Below are 20046 nucleotides of genomic sequence, written 5' to 3'. Positions count from 1 at the left end.
TGCAAGTCCAGGGCCCACTGTCCAGTGAGGGACACTGTCAGGGCTAAACCAGGTCCCCCGCCTTGGAGGTGCCGTGAACACTCAGGCCCCAGTTCCCCCTCGTCTGGCAGGCAGTGTCAGTGCCTTATCCTGGGTCACCCCAGGTTTCTGGCAAAGTTCCTGCTCCCTGCACAGGAGAGGCCGAGGTTAGCACCAAGACCAATGGGGCCAGGACTGCCCTGCTGGGCGAGGATGGCCACCACATGACCACTCCCAGGTGGTGGGCAGAGCTGCTGTTCTAGCGATTGGGTGGGGCCCCCTGCCCTGAGGAAGACCATTCTGTGCGTGGCCATAGCCGTGGCCCTCCATGGAGGAAGGCAGGCGCGGTGGAGTGGCTCGGCCGCTGCTTGTTGGTGTGGAGGCAGGACAGCGTCTTGCCCAAGTTCCTGGACAGCAGCCCCTGGCCCAGACAGGCCAGGAGAGGCCCTGCATTCCGAGAAGGAACCACGTGCTGTGCCAGAGCCCTTTTCTGTCGGTGCAGCCGCCAGGCCCTGGACGAGTAGAGTGCCGACCTGGCAGGCCCCTCCTGGGTTGGGGAGCACGCCTGGTAGCCAGGGACGAGACTGGCTTAGGACGAGACTCACTGGAGAAACGAGCTTTATTTCCAGTCTTCAAAAAGTACGGTAATACTCACTTCATAATATGTTTTATGTAAGTGCATAATAGCAAAATACTGATCAAGAAAAGTTTCTCAACACTGAGATCAAGTATGTTATCTGCCATGCATTTTGTTTATCTGGAATTACACTTGGTTTAAATGTACTACAAATATTTTGAAATGCTAGGTAGAGAGGGCAGGTGTCTACAGGTGCAGGTCGAGCGGAGCTGTGTGGACAAGGCCAGATGGCACTCAGAGCACAGAGCTGTGCCACCGCCGGCCCTCGCTGCCTGCAGCCTTCTCTGCCGCTCGGCGAAGCTGCTCTTCAGGGTCTGCTTCAGCGCAGGCAGGATGGCACGCTCCCCAACAGGCATCTGGCTCAGAATCAGGCTGGTGGGGACAGGGAGGGTCACCACAGGTGCCCTCGGGAGCAGAGGCCCGGCCTGCAGGTACACGGCTCGGGCCACCCCACCCTCCCCGTGCCAGTGGTACTCACCATGTCTTAGAGACACCCTTGGTGGGGACCCGCAAGGCTCCCTGGTGAAGGGCCTCCTGGTCCCTGTGACAGGACAGCCAGCAGTGAGCCCCAGACAAGGGCCCACTGTGATGGGCAGGGCAGGTTCGCTGGGCACTTACCTGGGAGAACTCGGCCGGGCCTCCTTGGGCCCCTGGCTCCTTCCCAGGAGGGTCCTGAGGTGCTGCAGCTGGAAGGCAGAGGGGAGAGGGCAGAGGCATGGTGGGCAGGGCCTGCAGAGGCCTGGGTACTGCCCCACCGCCCGCACCTCACCTCCTGGGCCTGCAGGAGGTTGGCGTTCCACAGCTGGCGAATGACCACCTCGCACTGCTGAATGGTGGGCTTGTGCAGGAGTGGGGGCAGGCTTGAGGGCTGCTTGCCCTTGTGCTGGCCGCCCGACAGCAAGGTGGCCGCTGGATTAGGGGCCTCCACGTCCTCATCTCTGGAACAGTCACTGCAGCAGCTCAGAGGCGCGCAGCCAAGATGGGCGCTACCCCCCCATCTCTCCTCAGTAGGGCACCCACCCCAGTGTCGGGCTGGTGTAGCCAAGAGGGGCGTCTGCACGGCCGCCTCCAGGGCATGGCTCCCTTCTGCTGATCAGAGTGCTGCAAGCACCAGGTGGGGGCCTCGGGGGCTAGCTGGGACCTGGGCCCATCCCTTCCCCTCTCTTCAAGGTGCACCGAGGGGAGGGCCTGATGTGATTTGAGCTGCTCGGCTGCCTTCTGTTGACCCCAAACCTGGTGGGACTCCTCAACTGGGAATATAGGGACTGCAGAGGAGCGGAGGCCTGTCCTGCTGATAGCTACCCAGGGGACTTGAGGTTCCCTTTTTGGCTGCAAAGTGCTGGCTTAGAAGCTGCAGAAACTCCTGGGCTTGCTCGGGCCTGCTGGCCGTGCCTTCCCAAGGCCCAGCAGGCCTTCCAGCGTGGAGCCTGGGAGCCCAGCTCACTGTTCTCTTCACATGAAGCGGCTCGTTTACTTTGTTTTCTTTGAGAAAAAGGTTTAGGAGCTGCTGCCTCCAGTCAGCCCAGCCCCAGACAAGGGCCCAGCTGTGACGGGTGGGGCTTGGGGGTGCTCACGAACTGGGCCCGGCCTCCTCCTCTGGGGCAGCCGTGGGTTTTGACTGGACTGGGATTCAGGGGCTGTCTGTGGGCTAGGGTCAGCACAGGGACCCTGCAGGGCCCCCAGAGGAGGGGGGAAGGCAGTGCCCACCAGATGGATGAGCCCAGAGCCTGTTTTCACAAGCTTGGTTCACACTGGAGACCAGTCCGTCGGGAAGGACAAAGCAATTGGCTGGTTCCAGGGTGTGAGCCTACTAAATACGTTCCTGGGCCCGTGGGGGGCAGGCGAGCCTTACTTGGCCTGCCTCTGCACCCCAAGGGCTTTGTCCAGCTTGCTGTTGTGAAGCATGGCGGCAGCTGGGGGCCCCTCTTCCAGGCCCATCTTCTGGGGAGTGTCAGCTTTCGAGTCTTGCTTCTTGGGGGAGCTGGGCTGGGCCCTGCCCTTGCCTTGAGAGTTGGCTGCAGGTCAGACCCAGACAGGCTAGTGACTGTGGGTGTCCATGGCCGGTGCCCAAGTCCTCCGGGTTCACTGTGTGCTCCTAAGGAGCCCCCGCCCTGGAAAGGGGGCTTCCTCCCTGTAAATGGGGGTGGTAATAGCCTCCCTCCAAGGCCTGCTGGGAGCCACGAGGGCGGTCTGAGGACATGACCTGGGTGTGGAAGGGGTGCCTGCAGAATGTTCTGGGCTGGCTCCTCATAGTGGCTGAGGCAGGGACAGCCCCCTCTCCTGTGCTGGCCGCGTGTCTTCCCGGGTCCTGGGGACGGCCGGGGTGCGAGTGGCCCTGCAAGCTATCCCCTGGCTGTACAGCCACACCTCGTTGCAGGCAAACTGAAATGGCATGGCAGCTCTGGGACCTGGCCTGCCCGAGCTTGCCTTCTCAGGACAAGGCCCTTGGACGCCTGGGCCCCACACAGAAGGCCGTGGCTGCTCCCACCAGGATGCCTGGTTGCTCTGGGAGGCAGGGTGGGAGCAGGGGCTCCCAGCTCCCCTCTCTCTGCAGGGACACGCCACCCCCAGGGTGTCACAGGCAGGGCCATCCCCAGCATCCCGTCTGCTTTGGGGGACCAGCGAGCAGGGCTTTCTACTGGACTGCCCCCTCCCTGGAAGAGCGCCCAGAGAAGCTCAGGGGCTCGGGGCTCATCAGTGAGTGCGACTGCCCGCCGCTGGGGTTGGCCTGCCGTGGTCCTGGCACCCCCACCTCAGCTGCTGCTGCTGGGCCCGGCTCCTGGCACCAGGGGGCTCACCTCAGCTCCCTTCGGCTGGCCCTTGACCCCAAGCCACAGGGCCTGGCAAAGGCGCTCCCCGAGGTCCTCTGCAGAGAGGACCACTAGGGGCTCCCGGCTTCCCATTGGCGCCCACACAGGCCGTCCAGGCCCAGGCCCCCAGCCGAGTACTGGCCCTGCCCTGCCCCGAACACTGGGAAGTGTTGCGCTGTGCTTCTGTCGGCATCTGCTGTGCTTGGGTGTAGGCACCCAGACCATGGCTGAGGCTGGCGTCTGTCCAGGGCCCCCAGGACCCCTTCCCACTGGGACAGTGCAGCTGGCTGGGCGCAAGCAGTCTGGAGGGGCTGCTCCTGCTGTCAGGAAGTTCCCATCAGGCTTGAGGGCCCGTCTTACCTCTTTTTGGGGGCTTCTGATTCATTATCAGCCTGTAATGGAGATCTGGAAGCAAGCACAAGCTCTGGTCGTTTTCAAAGCCGCAGCCTCTTTGAGGGAAGAGGCTTGGCTGGCCTTACCTACCCCCCCTGCTGGGTCCCCAAGAGACCTCACTTGTAACCTTGGCTGCTGGGACCCCACTCCTTTGCCTTGGGCACCCGAGGGCTGGGAATGCCTCTGGTTGTTCCCTGACCCCAAGCACCTGTGTGAGAGCCTCACCCACAGGCTGTCTCTTCATGACGTTACAGGGCGCCCTCTACCAGGAGGGGCTGGGCTCCAGGGGGCCAGGGGTGAGTCAGGATGCCACAGGCTCCAGGAGCCCCTCGCTATGGATGAGCAGATGTGGGCAGTGCAGTGATCAAGTAGTGCCCAGAAGTGGCCTGGGCATTAGGGAGGGACCTGGATGAGACTCAGAAAGAGTCCTGGTTTGAAGGATACTCAGGCATCAGGAACTTGGCACTCAGGTAAAGGCAGCAGGAGAAAGGTGGGGAGTGGGAAACAGAAGCAGGCCTAGCCATGCGGGTGCAGAAGCTCCAGTGAGCCTGAGGGCCGCCTCAGAGCAGGATCCGCGTGGGAGACCCCAAGTTCTGCCTCAGGCCGGGCCAATGGGGATGAGCATCCATGAGGAGTGAAAAGTTAGCAAGACCCTGCCCGCACCACCGAGATGTCCGGGCAGGGGGCTGGGTGGGGGCCAAGGGATCCTTTTGCAGCTGGCATATATGCCCTTGATCTGGGGGTCTTCAGTTTGTGCAAATCCATGGAGCTTTATATTCATATTTGTGGATATGTTTTACATTATAAAAGGTTTCTTCAAAATGGACAACTTTCTAGAAAAATACAACCTTCCAAGGCTGACCCAGTAAGAAACAGAAAATCGGAACAGACCAATTACCAGCAAGAAAATTGAATTGGTAATCAAAAAACTACCTAAGAACAAAACCCTTGGACCAGATGGTTTCACTGCTGAATTTTATCAAACATTAGTGAAGACCTAATACCCAGCCTCCTTAAAGTTTTCCAAAAAGTAGAAGAGGAGGGAATACTTCCAAATGCATTCTACGAGGCCAACGTCACTCTAATACCAAAACCAGGCAAAGATACCACAAAAAAAATTTACAGAGCAATATCCCTGATGAACACAAATGCAAAAATACTCAACAAAATGTTAGCAAACCGAATTCAAAAATACATCAAAAAGATCATCCATCATGATCAGGTGGGATTCATCCCAGGGATGCAAGGATGGTACAACATCCGAAAATCCATCAACATCATCCATCACATCAACAAAAAGGATAAAAACCACACGATCATCTCCATAGACGCTGGAAAAGCATTCGACAAAATTCAACATCCATTCATAATAAAAACTCTCTACAAAATGGGAATAGAGGGCAAGTACCTCAACATAATAAAGACCATATATGACAAACCCACAGCCAACATTATACTGAACAGCGAGAAGCTGCAAGCTTTTCCTTTAAGATTGGGAACAAGACAAGGATGCCCACTCTCCTCACTTCTGTTCAACATAGTGCTGGAGGTCCTAGCCACAGCAATCAGACAACACAAAGAAATAAAAGGCATCCAGATTGACAAGGAAGAAGTCAAACTGTCCCTGTTTGCAGATGACATAATATTGTATATAAAAAACCCTAAATCACTCCAAAACTACTAGATCTAATATCTGAATTCAGCAAAGTTGCGGGATACAAAATTAATACACAGAAATCTGTGGCATTCCTATACACTAATGATGAACTAGCAGAGAGAGAAATCAGGGAAACAATTCCATTCACAATTGCATCAAAAAGAATAATTCCTAGGAATAAACCTAACCAAAGGAGTGAAAGACCTATACTCTGAAAACTACAAGACACTCATGAGAGAAATTAAAGAAGATACCAATAAATGGAAACACATAAACACATCCTATGCTCATGGATAGGAAGAATTAATATTGTCAAAATGGCCATCCTGCCTAAAGCAATCTACAGATTCAGTGCAATTCCTATCAGAATACCAACAGCATTGAACTAGAGCAAATCTTTCTAAAATTCACATGGAACCACAAAAGACCTTGAATAGCCAAAGCAATCCTGAGAAGGAAGAATAAAGCGGGGAATTATGCTCCCCAGCTTCAAGCTTTACTACAAAGCCACAGTAATCAAGACAATTTGGTACTGGCACAAGAACAGACTCACAGACCACTGGAACAGACTAGAGAGCCCAGATATAACCGAAGCATATATGGTCAATTAATACATGATAAAGGAGCCATGGACATACAGTGGTGAAATGACAGCCTCTCCAACAGCTGGTGTTGGCAAAACTGGACAGATACATGTAAGAGAATGAAACTGGATCATTGTCTCACCCCATACAGAAAAGTAAACTCAAAATGGATCAAAGACCTGAATGTAAGTCATGAAACCATAAAACTCTTAGAAAAAAACTTAGGCAAAAATCTCTTGGACATAAACATGAGCAACTTCTTCATGAACATATCTCCCCAGGCAAGGGAAACAAAAGCAAAAATGAACAAGTGGGACTCTATCAAGCTGAAAAGCTTCTGTACAGCAAAGGACACCATCAATAGAACGAAAAGACATCTTACAGTATGGGAGAATATATTCATAAATGAGAGATCCGATAAGGGGTTGACATCCAAATTAAAGAGCCTCAACAAACAAGCAAATAAGCCAATTAAAAATGGGCAGAGGATCTGAACACTTCTCCAAAGAAGAAATTCAGATGGCCAACAGGCACATGAAAAGATGCCCCACATCACTAATAATCAGAGAAATGCAAATAAAAACCACAATGAGATATCACCTCACACCAGTAAGGATGGCCACCATCCAAAAGACAAATGACAACAAATGCTGGCGAGGCTGTGGAGAAAGGGGAACCCTCCTACACTGCTGGTGGGAATGTAAATTAGTTCAACCATTGTGGAAAGAAGTATGGAGGTTCCTCAAAAAGCTCAAAATAGAAATACCATTTTAGCCAGGAATTCCACTCCTAGGAATTTACCCTAAGAATGCAGTTTCCCAGTCTTAAAAAAGACAGATGCACCCCTATGTCTATCGCAGCACTATTTACAATAGCCAAGATATGGAAGCAACCTAAGTGTCCATCAGTAGATGAATGGATTAAGAAGAGGTGGTACATATACACAATGGAATATTATTCAGTCATAAGAAGAAATCAAATCCTACCATTTGCAACAACATGGATTGAGCTGGAGGGTATTATGCTCAGTGAAATAAGCCTGGCAGAGAAAGACAAGTACCAAGTGATTTCACTCACCTGTGGAGCATAAGAACAAAGCAAAAACTGAAGGAACAAAACAGCAGCAGACTCACAGAACCCAAGAATGGACTGACAGTTACCAAAGGGAAAGGGACTGGGGAGGATGGGTGGGAACGGAGGGAGAAGGGGAGGTAAAAGAAAGGGGGCCTTACGATTAGCATGTATAATGTGGGGGGGGCACAGGGAGGTATGTACAGCACAGACAGGACAGGTAGTGATTCTACAGCATCTTACTACGCTGATGGACAGTGACTGGAATGGGGTATGTCGCGGGGACTTGGTGATGGGGGGAGCCTAGTAACCATAATGTTGCCCATGTAATTGTACATTAACAATACCAAAAAAAAAAAAAAGTTTTCTTCATTGGACGGTGTCTGACCCCGTCTAGAGGGGGAGCCTGCCAGCCAGGCTGCGCTGGGAGGTGACGCACAGACCCGCCGCCGCCTGATGCCCGCGGGGCTCCGCTCACGGCCCCCTGGGATTTGGTGTGGGGCAGGGAGCTCGCGTCCCTCGTGGCAGAGCCCGGGGAGGGGCCACGGTCCTGTGTCCCCCCGGAAGCCCGGTGCTCCCGAGTCGGTGCGCGGGGCGGTGCCGGCGCCGGGGGGGCGGCCGCGGCTCTGCCTCACCCTTGTTATCCCGCTTCAGGTGCTCGATCTCCTCGTGCAGCTGGACCAGCATCTCCGAGTGCTGCCGCTGCAGGAACTGCAGGCTCTTCTCCAGGTCCAGGATTCGCTTCTGCGCCTCCCCGAGCCCGTGCTGCGCGCCACGCTGCCCCGACTGCTGCGGGGCTGCGGGTGGCCGCGGGCGCGACGCGCCCCGGGAGCCCAGGGCCCCCGAGCCGGGCGGCCGAAGCTCGGCCGTCCCCCCCGCCCCGCTCATGTCGCCGCCTCCGCCGCTGCAAGCCCAGTCGGTGGCCCGGAGCCCCGTCACCACGGAAACGGGCGCGCTCGAGGGCCGGGGCGGGGCCTGGGCGCCGGGGGCGGGGCCGGGCCGCTCTCTGGGTGACCTCAGGGACTGTCGGAGAACGAGCTACCTTTGAGATTGGTCTTGATGTTTAATTTTGTTTGATGGTTGTATCTTAATAGTTCACTTTCAGAACAGATGATACAATTACAGGTTCAACAACCAAAGTTTCCACTTTCAATAATTGCAGAACCGTCATGCTTTATGAAATGTGGGCAAAATATATGAAAGAGCTGTCTGAAAGCACTTGAGAACAAAAAGCAGGCGGGACTGGAAGGCAGCTTTTGAGAGAAGAGCGGCTTTCCCCCTTGAGGCCGCCCTTCAGCCAGACCTCCAACAAGAAGCCCACAGGCTTGCTGGCCGGAGAAGGCAGAGGACAGGGCTCGGGACAGACCGCCGTGGACGCTGCTGCTGTTGGCGGGCTGGGGATTTGGAGCCTGACTGGGTGAGGAGCTGGAAGCTACAAACTGCCTTCACATGCACGACTGGCTGGCACTGCACGTATGTGTAGGACCCCAAGGATCCCAGGGAAAGACAGAGGGCCGGAAGGCCAGAAGAGAGGAGATTCATTTGCTGCCAACTCAACTCCAGGGGACCTGGTTTGGAGTCTGACTGGCACTTGGTAAATGCCTCAGTTTCCCATGTAAACCCCAAAGGAATACCACATAAACACCCTGGGAATAAAGACGGTGTTTCTAGAAATAACAGATTTGCACTAAGACTAGGGAAAAATCTGAATACACCTGCCATAATAAACCTTAAAGCCCAGCCTCCACAAGTTCGGTGATCTTCCAGTAATTCAGCTGCCTAGAAGACAAAACTCAGCATTCTTCAGAGTAACAGAACCTAGAGTTTCCATATTGTCTGATACGCAGTAATACTAGACATGCAAAGAAACGAAAAAAAATTCAGATTCAGTCAACAGAACCAGATCAAGAAATAATTCTAGGTAATCAACTTTACAATGAATGTTAAAAATCTACAGAAAAGGATGGCTACAATGAATGAAATAATGGAGAATTGTTTAAATGATAAGGTATTAAAAAAAAAAAAGGAATCCTAGAACTAAAAACACATCTGGACTTTTGGCTTCCTGGTCGACCTGTAAGGAGCTTGAAGTCGTCATTCACGTCCATGAGCAAACTGGAAATCAAGGACTCTCCTTAAACCTCTCAGAGAAGCAAGATCACAGAAAAAACTGCTGCCCCCAAATTGGAGAGACGCACGCCAGATGAAGGGAATCACAATTCACTGCAGCGGGCACCAGTTCCAGGGTGGGAAAACTAACAGACAGATTATTGGTGTGGCTCCATGTGCTTAAGTTGGAGTGTTAAAACCCAGAGTCTAATCTTATGAGGCCCTCACACTGCTGTGAGTGTGACCTCTAGGAGCCCTACCAGATTCTCAAGGAAGAATGGGAAAAAAACCTTGTGGTCCAGGCAAGAGGGGAATGTAGCCATTCTGAAAGCTGCCCAGAACATTCTGTTCTTGACAAGGCCTGCCCTCAAAAGAAACGAAGATGGCTCAGCATGCCCAAACTGACTGGGATCTGAACAGAGCCCGACTGTCCTGGACAAGGGGAGATACCCCGCGAGCCCCCTCCTCTGTCCACCTCTTTCCACGGTTACCAGCAGGGCTCCTTGATGAAAACGGAGTACAAGCAAAAACTGCCCATCTTACGCTTCATTTAAAAAGAAGTCTCTAGGAAAACCCAAAGACAACAGAGCCCACGGTAATGAGGGCACCTATGGCTATAGCACCATCGGCAGGGACTAAGCCCCAGCCAGATAAACATGGAACCTCACACTGAAGCCTATTTACCTGAGTCCCTTCCAGCCAATACATCACATCCAACTCTGAATAAAAAAATTACCAGGCATACTAAAAGACAAAAACAGTCTGAAACTACAGAGCGAACATCGGAGCCAGACTCAAATATGGCGGACATTAGAATTATCAGACCAGGAATTTAAAACAACTATGAAATATTTAAAGCAATAATGACTGATAACTTCACAAAATTAATGGAAGACAACAGATTAGAGATCCAGGAAGCTCTGGAACAGCAGGCTGGATGAAGTTTTTGGCAGTGCAAATATTTTAAGGGTATTATTCCCAAGCCCTCCTAATATTGCTTTCAGCTTACTTACCAATGACCTATAATGTACACCCACTGTGCCCCTGCACCTGGCACGGGCCACGGCGTGCTGCCTTTGCCCTGGCTGTCGCCTCCCAGGGCCCCGACCAGTGGAACCCTGTCTCCTCCTTGACCTTACCATCCTTAAGTGCTCTTTATGAATTCTGGACACTGCACCCCAAGGTCTCAGGGCAGTGGGTGGCCCTCCCTGCTCCCTCAAGGCCCCAGCACAGTAGGGGGCACACAGTAGGTGGTGTTTTGAGTTCATGGACATATGAGGTAAATGGAGAGGAGCATTTTTGCTTATTAGGATATTGAAGAATGATTTCAGGTGGAGAAAAAGAACAGGAGAGAAATGTGGACAAGGGTGGTGTATGCAGAGAAGTGAGGCCGTGGGGGGCTGGAGGGTCAAGGAGGACATCCCAACCTTGCAGGCGGAGGTGGACTATCGGGAAGCAATGAGGTGCACTGGGGAATGGTGCCATTAAAAGCTGACCCTAGGCCATCGCCTCACATCCCTCCTCTTGAATGGGCCTGGCAACAAAAGCCAGATCTGTTCATGTTGAACATACGGAAATGATACCTTATTTATATCAAATTTGACAAAATTTGATGCCCGGGAAAGGGGGACATTTCACACTCAGCCCAGCCAGACTGCTGCAGGCAAGACACATACAGGGCTGCTGAGTGCACAGTTCAGTTCCCAGATCCACACTCAATCCTCTGAGCATCCCAGAAGCCACAGAAAATGCACATTCCAGAACTATCAGATTTTCTTATTGAGGCCAACCTTGATCTACTGTGCAAAATCCCCACGACTTAGACCCAGCTTGAGGCCTGTGCTGGCTAAGGCCCACCCTGGGCCTGGTTCTTCGGCTCCTGCAGGCCTGCCCTCTCCGACCACGGCCACTTCAGTGATTGCATCTGCCTCATCTGTTGCTGATGTAATGGGTCCACCATCCCCCTGGGTGAGGGCAACAGGATGCCTACCAGTCTCTGCGGGCCCCGGGCAGCTGGGGGACTCACACGTGACTGCCCTGGAGGCTGAGCCCAGGTACCAGCAGACTCAGGAATAAAAACAGGTTTATTCAGGTCCATGGTCACGACAAATTTGGTTTCATTTTTGGTTGTAGGCCCCAAAATGCCATTATTCCAAGTTCACATCAAAATACAAAAAGCCCAACATTTAGTTTGCAAACTTAAGGGAAAAAAAAGACAAAGGCCTGGTTTGAAAATCTGGCGGAGGGCACTCAAGTCCCCTGGGGATGGTCACTGATGGTAAATGTGCAACTGTCATGTAGTCTGAATGTTTAGGTATTATCAAAAGGTTACTGTGTTTACTGTGCCTCTGAGCGCTTGACTTTATTGAAGATGAAACAATGCTTTGACCATCTTTGGCTACAGCGTAGAAGCCGGTGGGATCCGACTCCAGTGGCTCTGCCGGGTCCCCAGTGCCCAGGGAGACGCGGTTCTGTTCTGGATACGGGGTGATGCTGGGCCACCACTGAGCAGTGTGCTCGATGGCCTGGGACAGAAAGGAGCCGAGGTGGCAGACTGTCTCCCAAGCACCTGTGCTCCTAAAGGACCTTTTTTCTTCTCAAAAGAGGAATTGTGCAACTCAGCCTCAGAATTGCTGGGAGAACACGAAGGCCTGTCACTGCCAAACGTGATGGCAAAATTTAGCTTTAAAATTAGGAATCACAGGGCCATCATCCGGTTTTCTCAGGAATCTCTTCTAGGGTCATGGATTCTTCTCTGGGGCCAAAGGCTGAGCTACATCCCGGTGGCACCCGGGGAGGCACCACCATCACACTGACCTCAAGGGAGGTGAGGGCAGAGGCCAAGGGCCCCCAGCGGAGACACCGCCGCCTGAGCTCCGCATGGCTGAATCCTAAGGCGGTGAAAGCGAACGGCCTCGAGGGCCATCTCAAGGCAGAGCCTCGGGCCGAGGGGAGGAAAGAGGACTAGGCAGCCAAGATCCGGGTCACCCCCTCAGGTTCATAGGCCCACTGACACCATTCCTTCCTTATGAAGCCCGGACCACACACCCTTCTGGTTTCAGATTCTCTTCCAGATGGTTCCAAGGCTGCAGGAAAATGACCCCTAGCAGCTTTAAGGTGGCTGGGCTCAGGTTCAGAGGTGTCCTCCCCGGTGCATGGGAGTGGCCGTGTGGCCAGCCTGCCAGCCTGCCTGGGAACAGCACCGACCCGGTCAGAGCTGGTGCAGCTTGGCCCGCTCAGTCAGCAGTGTCATGGCCACGGCGTAGAGAAGGTAGCCCAGCGCGAGCACCAGGGCGCAGGGCAAGGGTCCGACACAGAAGAGAGAGGCGACAGAGAAGGCCAGCAGCAGTGACAGCAGCACCCGGTAGCTGCCCAGGAAGCGCAGGCTGACCCTGGGGCCCCGGGCACAGCTGGCCGCCCGCCCCCGCCCCACAGGGCTCAGCAGGTGCCTGTCTGCCAGCCCAGGCTCCATGAGGTGGTAGCGACAGAAACTGCCAAGGAAGTCGGCCCGGGAACACAGGGCTGCCATCTGGCCTGCAAACTAGAGCAGAGACAGAGGCACGGGGAATGGGTGCGGGCAGGGGCTGCGCTCTCCAGCCAGCCTCTCCCTGAGGTGGGCGGGAGGAATGGCGCGTGGGGGTGGACACGGCCCTCCCGCCCGCTCACCCTGCGGTTGATGGCAGAGGACAGCCGGAAGAGCACACGGACCAGGCTGGCGCTCTCATAGCTGCGGACGGGCTGCAGCTCCGAGTCCCCCTGGTACTCGATATCAAACCTTCGCAGCCCATTGATGATCTAGAAGCAGCAGCAGAGATGAGCCCCAGTGAGACCTGGGCCGCAGGGCAGCCCACAGACACCCCTTTGAAAACAACTCTGAGGAGCCATCTGCTCATGGGGGTGATGGGGAGACGGAGACCAGGAGGCAGGACCAGTAGCCATGCTGCCTGGAAAGCCAGAGCCCTGGAACGTGGGCCTCACCTGGTAGCGGCCCAGGGGCGTGAGGATAAGGCCATCCTCCCCCACAGTGCAGTCTGGGAGCTGCTTCTTTCCGCTCTCATCCCGGGCTGTCCCCGAGGCACGCGTGAGCTGGGCAAGCTGGGCCTCGCTGAGCTGTCCGGAAGAAACATGTCTGAGGCGGCAGTAGCTGCCTCCTGCCACCTGCTTTCAAGTTCAAGGCAAAAGGGAGGAACTGCTCCTCAGCCCCCGGGCCTCTGGCAGGGACAGCGAGGGGACCCAAAGATCTCCCACAGGACGGGCTCCAGGTCGCGTGCGGGGGGAACCGCGCCAGGTGTCAGTGTGGGGCTGGTCCCGGGCTGGGAAGGGGGGCCGGGGCCGCGAGACTGAGCCCTGGGAGGGCGGCAGGCGGCCCGTACTCGGAACACGTGGCACAGGTACTCCAGGGCCTTCTCCAGGTACTCGTCAGTCTTGCGGACGCTGTCCTGCCCCATGTCATCTAGGTCATTGCCTGGGTAGGAGCTGTTTGTGTCTGTGGAGTGGAAGCCGAGCCACGACAGAAAGGGGCGGCCAGCTGAGCTCTCTCCGCACTGGTCAGAGATGGACTTGGCGGTCTGCTTCGCCTGTGTGATGAGCTGAGCCAGACGCAAGACCTGCCAGGGAGACGGGCAGGCGAGCCAGCTCAGGCGGAGCTGCCTCTGGTGCCCAGCCGCCAACGGGCCAGGTGGGCACAGCTTCCACACACGGGGGCTATTCTGAGACTAGGACACGCATATTCCAGGTGAGAAAAATGCCCAACAAACACTGCCTTTGTCATCAGAAAAAAATAAGACTTCACTGAAAAAACAAGGCAGGGGTTACAGCAGCATCACCTCGGCCCCAGCCTTTCCCCTTTCTCCTCTGAATGGGTGGGCGGTCCCCGGGCCCAGTCCCTAGAGGGTCAGGACAGCCCTGTGGCCAGCAAAGTCATGGCCCACTCACCAGCGTCCGGACCTCGGGCCCGAACATCGGGGTGTACTTGCAGTCCTGGCCCTCCAGGCTGTAGGCGTGGCTCTTCACCTTGAGGGAGGCGTCGGTGACGGCCGGCGGCCACGGGGACAGGAAGCTGCCGGTGAGCGTGGGGGCCGCGAGGAGCCGGTGCTGGCGGTGCGGGATGACAAGCTCCGGCTCCAGGAAGAGCTGCTCCCCTGGAAGGCGGGACAGGGGGTCTGGCCTGGTAGTCACTGCCCAGGCACCGCTGGCTTTCCTAGGGGCTGCTGGCAGGCCACGGGGGCCCAACTCCGAGCGACCCTGGAGCCCTGTGAGTGTCAACAGGAAGGCTGACACTTGTAAATGAAGCCAGAAAAGCTAAAGCCAACCAAGGCTGCTAAGACAGAAGCATGTCAGGGAGCCAGAGTGCCTCGCGCTGTCTCTACGAGAGCCACCGGGACACGCGGTTCAGAGTTGCACCTCCCCTTCCTCTGGGCGCAGCCTCAGCCCTGGCTGGTGCGCAGCACCGCAGGGAGGGCAGGGCGCGGCCAAGCTCAGACCCTCACCTGCTGCTGTGCGTCAGGAGCCCCACACCACTTTGCCAGGCCGCCCACCAGCCCACGCGGCACACGGAGGGTCTGCGGTCCCCCGGCCCAGGGCTCACCTTTCTGGATCATCTCAGCCAGGTTGGGCTGGGCGAAGACTTTGGCCACTCGGAACACCATAAGTGCATTTTTGGGGCTGACGAGGTCGGTGCGGAGCGCGCGGCTCAGGAAGCCCACGAAGAGCTTGGTGTACATCAGCAGGTTCTCCTGCACGAAGGGCGCCCTGGGGACCAGGCAGCGCGTCAGGGGCAGACCTCCCGCTGGAGGCAGGGCTACCCGGGTCCACAGCTGCACTGCAGCCCGGCTCTTCCTTGGGTTCTGGACCCCCCAGCCATGGCCTCCCGGCGGCTGAGAGGCCGGGAGTGGCAGGGGAAGCAGGACAGATGGTGAGACCCTGACCCCCTGCGATGACGGAGGCCTCCGAGGCAGGGTGGCCTGGGCACCAGAGGGGTGCGTCGGGGAGGTGGGTCAAGGAGAGGAGGTGCCGGCGGGAGCCTGGGCCAGCTGCCAGGAGATGAGGGGAGCTGGTGGCAGTCGCTATGCCGAGAGCTGGGGAGGAAGGGTGGCAGGCCCAGGTGGGGCTGAGCGCAAACGTACATCGGGTGAGACCATCAGCAAAGGGATGGGAGAAAGAGGGACACCAGCTGCCTCTGCGGGCAGTCAGCCCCCAGGCCCCTCAGGGGAACAGGGTGTGGGGCTCACCACCTCTCTGAAGCGCATCTGGCCTGGCAGTCACTGCTCTGAGCCTGCTTCTCAGGTGCGTACCTCCAGGGCTGCAGGTAGCTCAGCCACATTTCCAGGACCTGGTGGGACACATGTGCCCTGAGGGCCTGACGCTGGCACACTGGTGGGCTGTTGGCTAGGGCTCTGGGACAACTCCTTGGGTGGCCTGGAGCCTGGCTGCCAGGAGGCAGCTCAGGTGAGTGGGGCCCGTCCCTAGCTGACACTTTGGCTCTGCCAGGGAGGGTCCCCACCGGGTTCTGGCCTCTTCCCATATCCCCACTTTCCCAGGGGACACGGGAGGGACTCAGTGCAGGCCTGGGATGCTTCACCCTCACTCCAGCCCTTCAGGGGCGTGGGACACCAAGCGTGAAACCCTCAGCCGAGGGGGCTGCGTGCCGCTCAGGGAGGTGGGGACCTGTCCAGTGCGGGGGCTGGGGTCACAGTCACGGCAGGCAGAGCACCTCCTGCCCCAGGCCTGGCTTTGGGAGCTCAGATACACGGCACAATGGGACCCGCCAGGGTCTCTCTGCCAAGTCTCTGTGATGACAGCCGGTTCCCTCCCTCATCCGCCCCTTGGGACATCCCTCATCAGGACACACAGGGGACAAAGGCGCAGAGGGCAGAAGGGGCTGACACTCACGGCTCTGAATGACGCGTCCAGGGGCCAGTGGCCGAAGCAGTGCTGCAGGAAGAGGTAGAGCTTCTGCTGAACAAACCTTGGGACAGCGGCCCTGCAGGGGGAGGGTCATCTCACGGGGGTCCAGTGCCTCCCGTTTGCAAAGCTGCTCTGCCAGGGTGAGTGCTGGGCATCCCCTGGGGTAAGGCCTCCTATTTCTAGCTCCGTTTTTCAGAGGAGAAAACCAAGGTTCAGAGAGGTTAGAGAACATCCCAAGGACACAGCACACATGTGGGCAATCCAGGGTGGCTCCTGTGCCCACCTCTGCTTGGTTCACAAAAATCACCTGCCCTGCCAGCAAAGGCACCTAGAAGTGAGACCACTGCCCCAGCCCTTCTCCTGTCTGGCCGGCAGTGGGGACAGGGAGGGCACAGCACACCCACCCGGTAATCCCTGGAGAAAGGACGGTGGGCCACACGTGTGTGAGGACGGGGGTGACAGGCCAGGAGGCAGAGGCCACCTGTAGCCCCACACCTACCGTTTAAATTCCTCCAGGGGACTGGCAGCATGGGAGTGGGCGGAGGGGGAGACCTGCTCAGGCTTCAGGCTGTTGGAAAAGGCGTGCAGGTGCTTCAGCAGCAGGCGCACCACCAGCACGTGCTCCTCCGTGGGTGTGAACGCCTCCTGAGGGGGAGGGCGGCCGGTCAGTCTGGGAGGGGCTCCCGGCCCGGCCCGACCACGCCCCACCCAGCCTTGTGGCCCTGCCTGTGCCCGACGCCGGCGGACGGTACTCGCGCTCTGGGTCTGAGCCCCACTAAGAGGGAGGCCTGCACTGGTGCGTGGACGGCCTGCCAACAGACAGACCCTCCAGGCGCCTCCGTGCACTTCTCAAGCCCCTTTCTGCACCCTCTGCAGGTGACTTGGGTCCCCCACCTCCTGACCAGCCAGGGGATGGAGAGCAGGGGCAGGAGCAGGCCAGGCGCCCACCCAGACCTGGACTCAGGGTCCCCTGTCTGTCCTCCCTGTCCCACCCGGGCTTGTGGGGACAGCTCGCCGAGGCCCATGGCTTCTCCTTCCAGGCGGGACCCAGCCCCTCCTCCTGCCACAGGCCCACCCTTTCACCTCATGGACGTGGCTGGCTGGGGGCTCAGTCCAGGCTGGCCCTTCCCCTGTTGCTAGTGGACCTATGAACACACAACCCCCCAAAAAAGACCACCTTCAATTGTGGGGGCCATGCTTCAGATTCAGAAAGTCCATGTAGGATCTCTGAGACCCAGACCTGGGAGGAAAGCCTGTTTGCTGGCTGTCCAGCGGTGGGTGCAGGGTGGAGTCCCGAGTGGGATCGTTGCCTGCCAGCTGCCGGTCTGCGGCATCCAGACCGACATGCCCCAGGCCCCACACACTCTCCAGCCCGCTGGTGCCCCTCCAGATGTGATGGAGGGAATCTGGGGGCCTAACCCAAACCGAGCCATGTGGAGGCCAGTGCAGGCCGTGCCGCCCGGCGCACCCCGGGACATGGCAGACCTCTCCTGTATGCCAGGCTCCAGCCCCGGCCACCCAGCTCTCCCTGGCACAGAAATGCCTCCACAGGCCCAGGCCACACATCCGAGTTAACTCTGTATTTTTTAGCCTTGATGGATTTGCATCACTTTGAAGAAAAAAGCTTTAAATTATTTTAATCCTAATAGAAGATTAGAAGGGCATCCATGCCAGGTTGGAACTCCCTCCTGAGAGCCTTCCCCCTTGGCACCCCAGGCCCCTAGTGCTGGCTCCCTCAGAGGAGGGCCCTACCCTACCCTGCCCATCCTTCCAGGGTCTCTCTGGAGAGCCCCCCGATGAACACCCCCCTCCAATCCCACTGGGACCCTCGGGCCATTTTCCTGCTGCATTTGTGAAGCCAAAGTTCTTCCGAAACAACTCCCCAGCTTCCTGAGCCACGTCCCTCCAAGAGCCTCCACTATAGCTGCATGCGGCCGCCTCCACCGACAGGCCCCTTAGAGGCACCTTCCCAAGGCCCAGGGGGATTGTGCCTCAGGGGCTATGCCCACGCCCCACCCCACCCCAGGCTCCTGGCCCTCTGCTGTGGAGGTGCACAGAGCCAGATACTTCTCCAGATACTTGCTTTCAGTCAAGTGAGACCCTCCCCAACAGAGGCTGGGTGGCACCCACTTTTGCACTTGGCCAACCCACGCTGCCCTCTGGACACTTCCCCACTTCCTGAAGCTGCTGCTTCTGAGCAGGAACCTCGCTGCACTCGCCACCCCATCCCAGCAAAACATGACTTCTCTTGTGCTCAAGTTCAAGTTCAACCTGTGCTCCCTTGAGGGTGAACTGGACAGACATTCCTGGCCTCATCTCATGAATCAGTGACCTGCCAGACTCCATCAGCCCTGAAACACCCCACAGGTCTGAAGTCCACTCTGTTGACCTCAAATTGGTCCACACACACTGGTCATTTCTGCCTAAGCAGACCACAATGTCTGAGCAGTCACCACCTGCTCTCATGTACCTCTGGGGGAGTCCATGGGTTCACAGGAGCCCAAGCCCCCACCTGCTCAAGGCCTAATGGCCTCTCCAGGCTGGAGGGCCGAGCCCCGTGCTTTTCCTCACACACAGGCCCCAGGTTGGCAGAACTGCGCCACCCACAGCCCTCGGGTCTCCTCCTCCTCAGTTCTTGAGTAGCAGGCCTACTATGCGGGGTGAGCAGGGCCTCTGCAAAAGCCACACTATTTCACTTCCTTGAACCAAGGCTAAGCACGGAACCCTCCAACACCCCAGAACTTGCTGGGGACTCAGCCAGACAGGGTCACGGAGCCGCTCTCCCTACCACATCTAATCTGCAAAGCGGGGACCGAGCTGTGCTGAAGGCCGACCCCTGCCACTCCCACCCGCCGCCACGCCAGCCTTGCTCTGCTGAACACGGCGTCTGGGTCACCCTGCTGGCTCCCGGCCGGACCCTGGCTTTACCACGGCACTGACATGTGTTCCGTGGGGCACCACGGGGCAGGGGTGAGACGGAACAAAACGAGGGCAGCCAGTACTTGGTAGGCGTGCAGGGCCTGGAGGCTGGGTTGGGCAGGGCTGTGGAGGGCGCTGGAGACACTGAGCCGGTAGTGCAGAACCTCCAGCTGAGACGACAAAACGGAAACCGAGAGAAGAGGCGGGAGAGGTGGGGGCGCAGGGCAGGGCGGGCGGGGGGCGCAGGGCAGGAGACAGGGCGAGGGGGGGACAAAGCAAAAGGAGAAGGAGCCCAGAAGTAAGGAGGAGGAACAGAAAACAAACAAAAATAAAAGCGATCAGTGACAATCCGGTCTCAGCCCGGCAGCCGCAGGCCAGCGAGACGCCGCCCGGAGGCCCCGCCCCTCCGCCCTCCCGCGGCCTCCCGGCGACCCCGCTCCTGCCCCTCTGCCCCCGCAGGTGCCCGACTCCTCGGCCCTCAGCGCCCCGGCCCCGCCCCTCCGTGGGCAGCCCGAGCCAGGCCCCCTGAGGTGCTCCTCCACCTGCCGGTCGGAGGGACGCTGGGCCTCCCAAGGTCGCCTGGGCAGCCCCCTCCGCGTCCCTGGGGCCTGCAGGCCTCTCCAGCTCCCCGACGTCGGCCTGACTCACTTTCCTTCCAGAGGGTCCCCCTCTCCCCAGCCCTGCGGCAGCCCACCAGGGACCTAGGTCCTCACTGGGACGCACTACCGGCCACCAAGGCCCTGAAGGCCCCGAGACTCAGCAGAGAGGGGCCAGTTCCGGACGGAGGCCTCTCTGCCCAAGAAAGAAAAATAAGTCATTTATTGAACTTCCTGGGTTGTCCAGAGGAGAAGTTTACCAAATCGATACATGATGTGATTGATTCCTGGGTCTCACATCCAGTCAGTGCGCCCTCCTGAGTGGCTGGCGCTCTCTGCGCCGGAG

General features: G+C 57.4%; 2 protein-coding genes across 5 annotated transcripts in view; both read right to left on the bottom strand.

The window, feature by feature from the left end:
- Nucleotides 1-109: 109 nt before the first annotated feature.
- CCDC74B (coiled-coil domain containing 74B) lies at nucleotides 110-8096 on the bottom strand. The gene is given in 9 exon segments (XM_073223361.1): nucleotides 110-924; nucleotides 927-1027; nucleotides 1134-1196; nucleotides 1274-1341; nucleotides 1425-1593; nucleotides 1958-2137; nucleotides 2508-2670; nucleotides 3826-3870; nucleotides 7806-8096. Coding segments are annotated over 9 exon segments (1077 nt in total). The 5' UTR covers nucleotides 8059-8096; the 3' UTR covers nucleotides 110-889.
- Nucleotides 8097-11345: 3249 nt separating this feature from the next.
- Nucleotides 11346-20046, bottom strand: part of SMPD4 (sphingomyelin phosphodiesterase 4) — a 21929-nt gene continuing 13228 nt past the window's right edge. Inside the window, exons 11-20 of one of the 4 annotated variants that reach the window (XM_017679294.3) lie at nucleotides 19188-19274; nucleotides 16685-16830; nucleotides 16171-16261; nucleotides 15510-15610; nucleotides 14867-15030; nucleotides 14215-14531; nucleotides 13653-13886; nucleotides 13258-13389; nucleotides 12946-13074; nucleotides 11346-12820 (exon numbers count right to left, since the gene is read on the bottom strand). In XM_017679294.3, coding sequence (XP_017534783.1) covers nucleotides 12491-12820; nucleotides 12946-13074; nucleotides 13258-13389; nucleotides 13653-13886; nucleotides 14215-14531; nucleotides 14867-15030; nucleotides 15510-15610; nucleotides 16171-16261; nucleotides 16685-16830; nucleotides 19188-19274 — 1731 coding nt within the window. In that variant the 3' untranslated portion in view covers nucleotides 11346-12490. The remainder of the gene's footprint in view (nucleotides 12821-12945; nucleotides 13075-13257; nucleotides 13390-13652; nucleotides 13887-14214; nucleotides 14532-14866; nucleotides 15031-15509; nucleotides 15611-16170; nucleotides 16262-16684; nucleotides 16831-19187; nucleotides 19275-20046) is intronic. The other 3 variants (XM_017679296.3, XM_036993160.2, XM_036993161.2) reach the window with 3 other exon arrangements.

This window comes from Manis javanica, chromosome 15 (genome assembly GCF_040802235.1).
Source record: "Manis javanica isolate MJ-LG chromosome 15, MJ_LKY, whole genome shotgun sequence".
Lineage (NCBI taxonomy): Eukaryota > Metazoa > Chordata > Mammalia > Pholidota > Manidae > Manis > Manis javanica.
The sequence above is the reverse complement of the archived record's forward strand: the minus strand, read 5'-3'. Positions and strand labels throughout refer to the sequence as shown.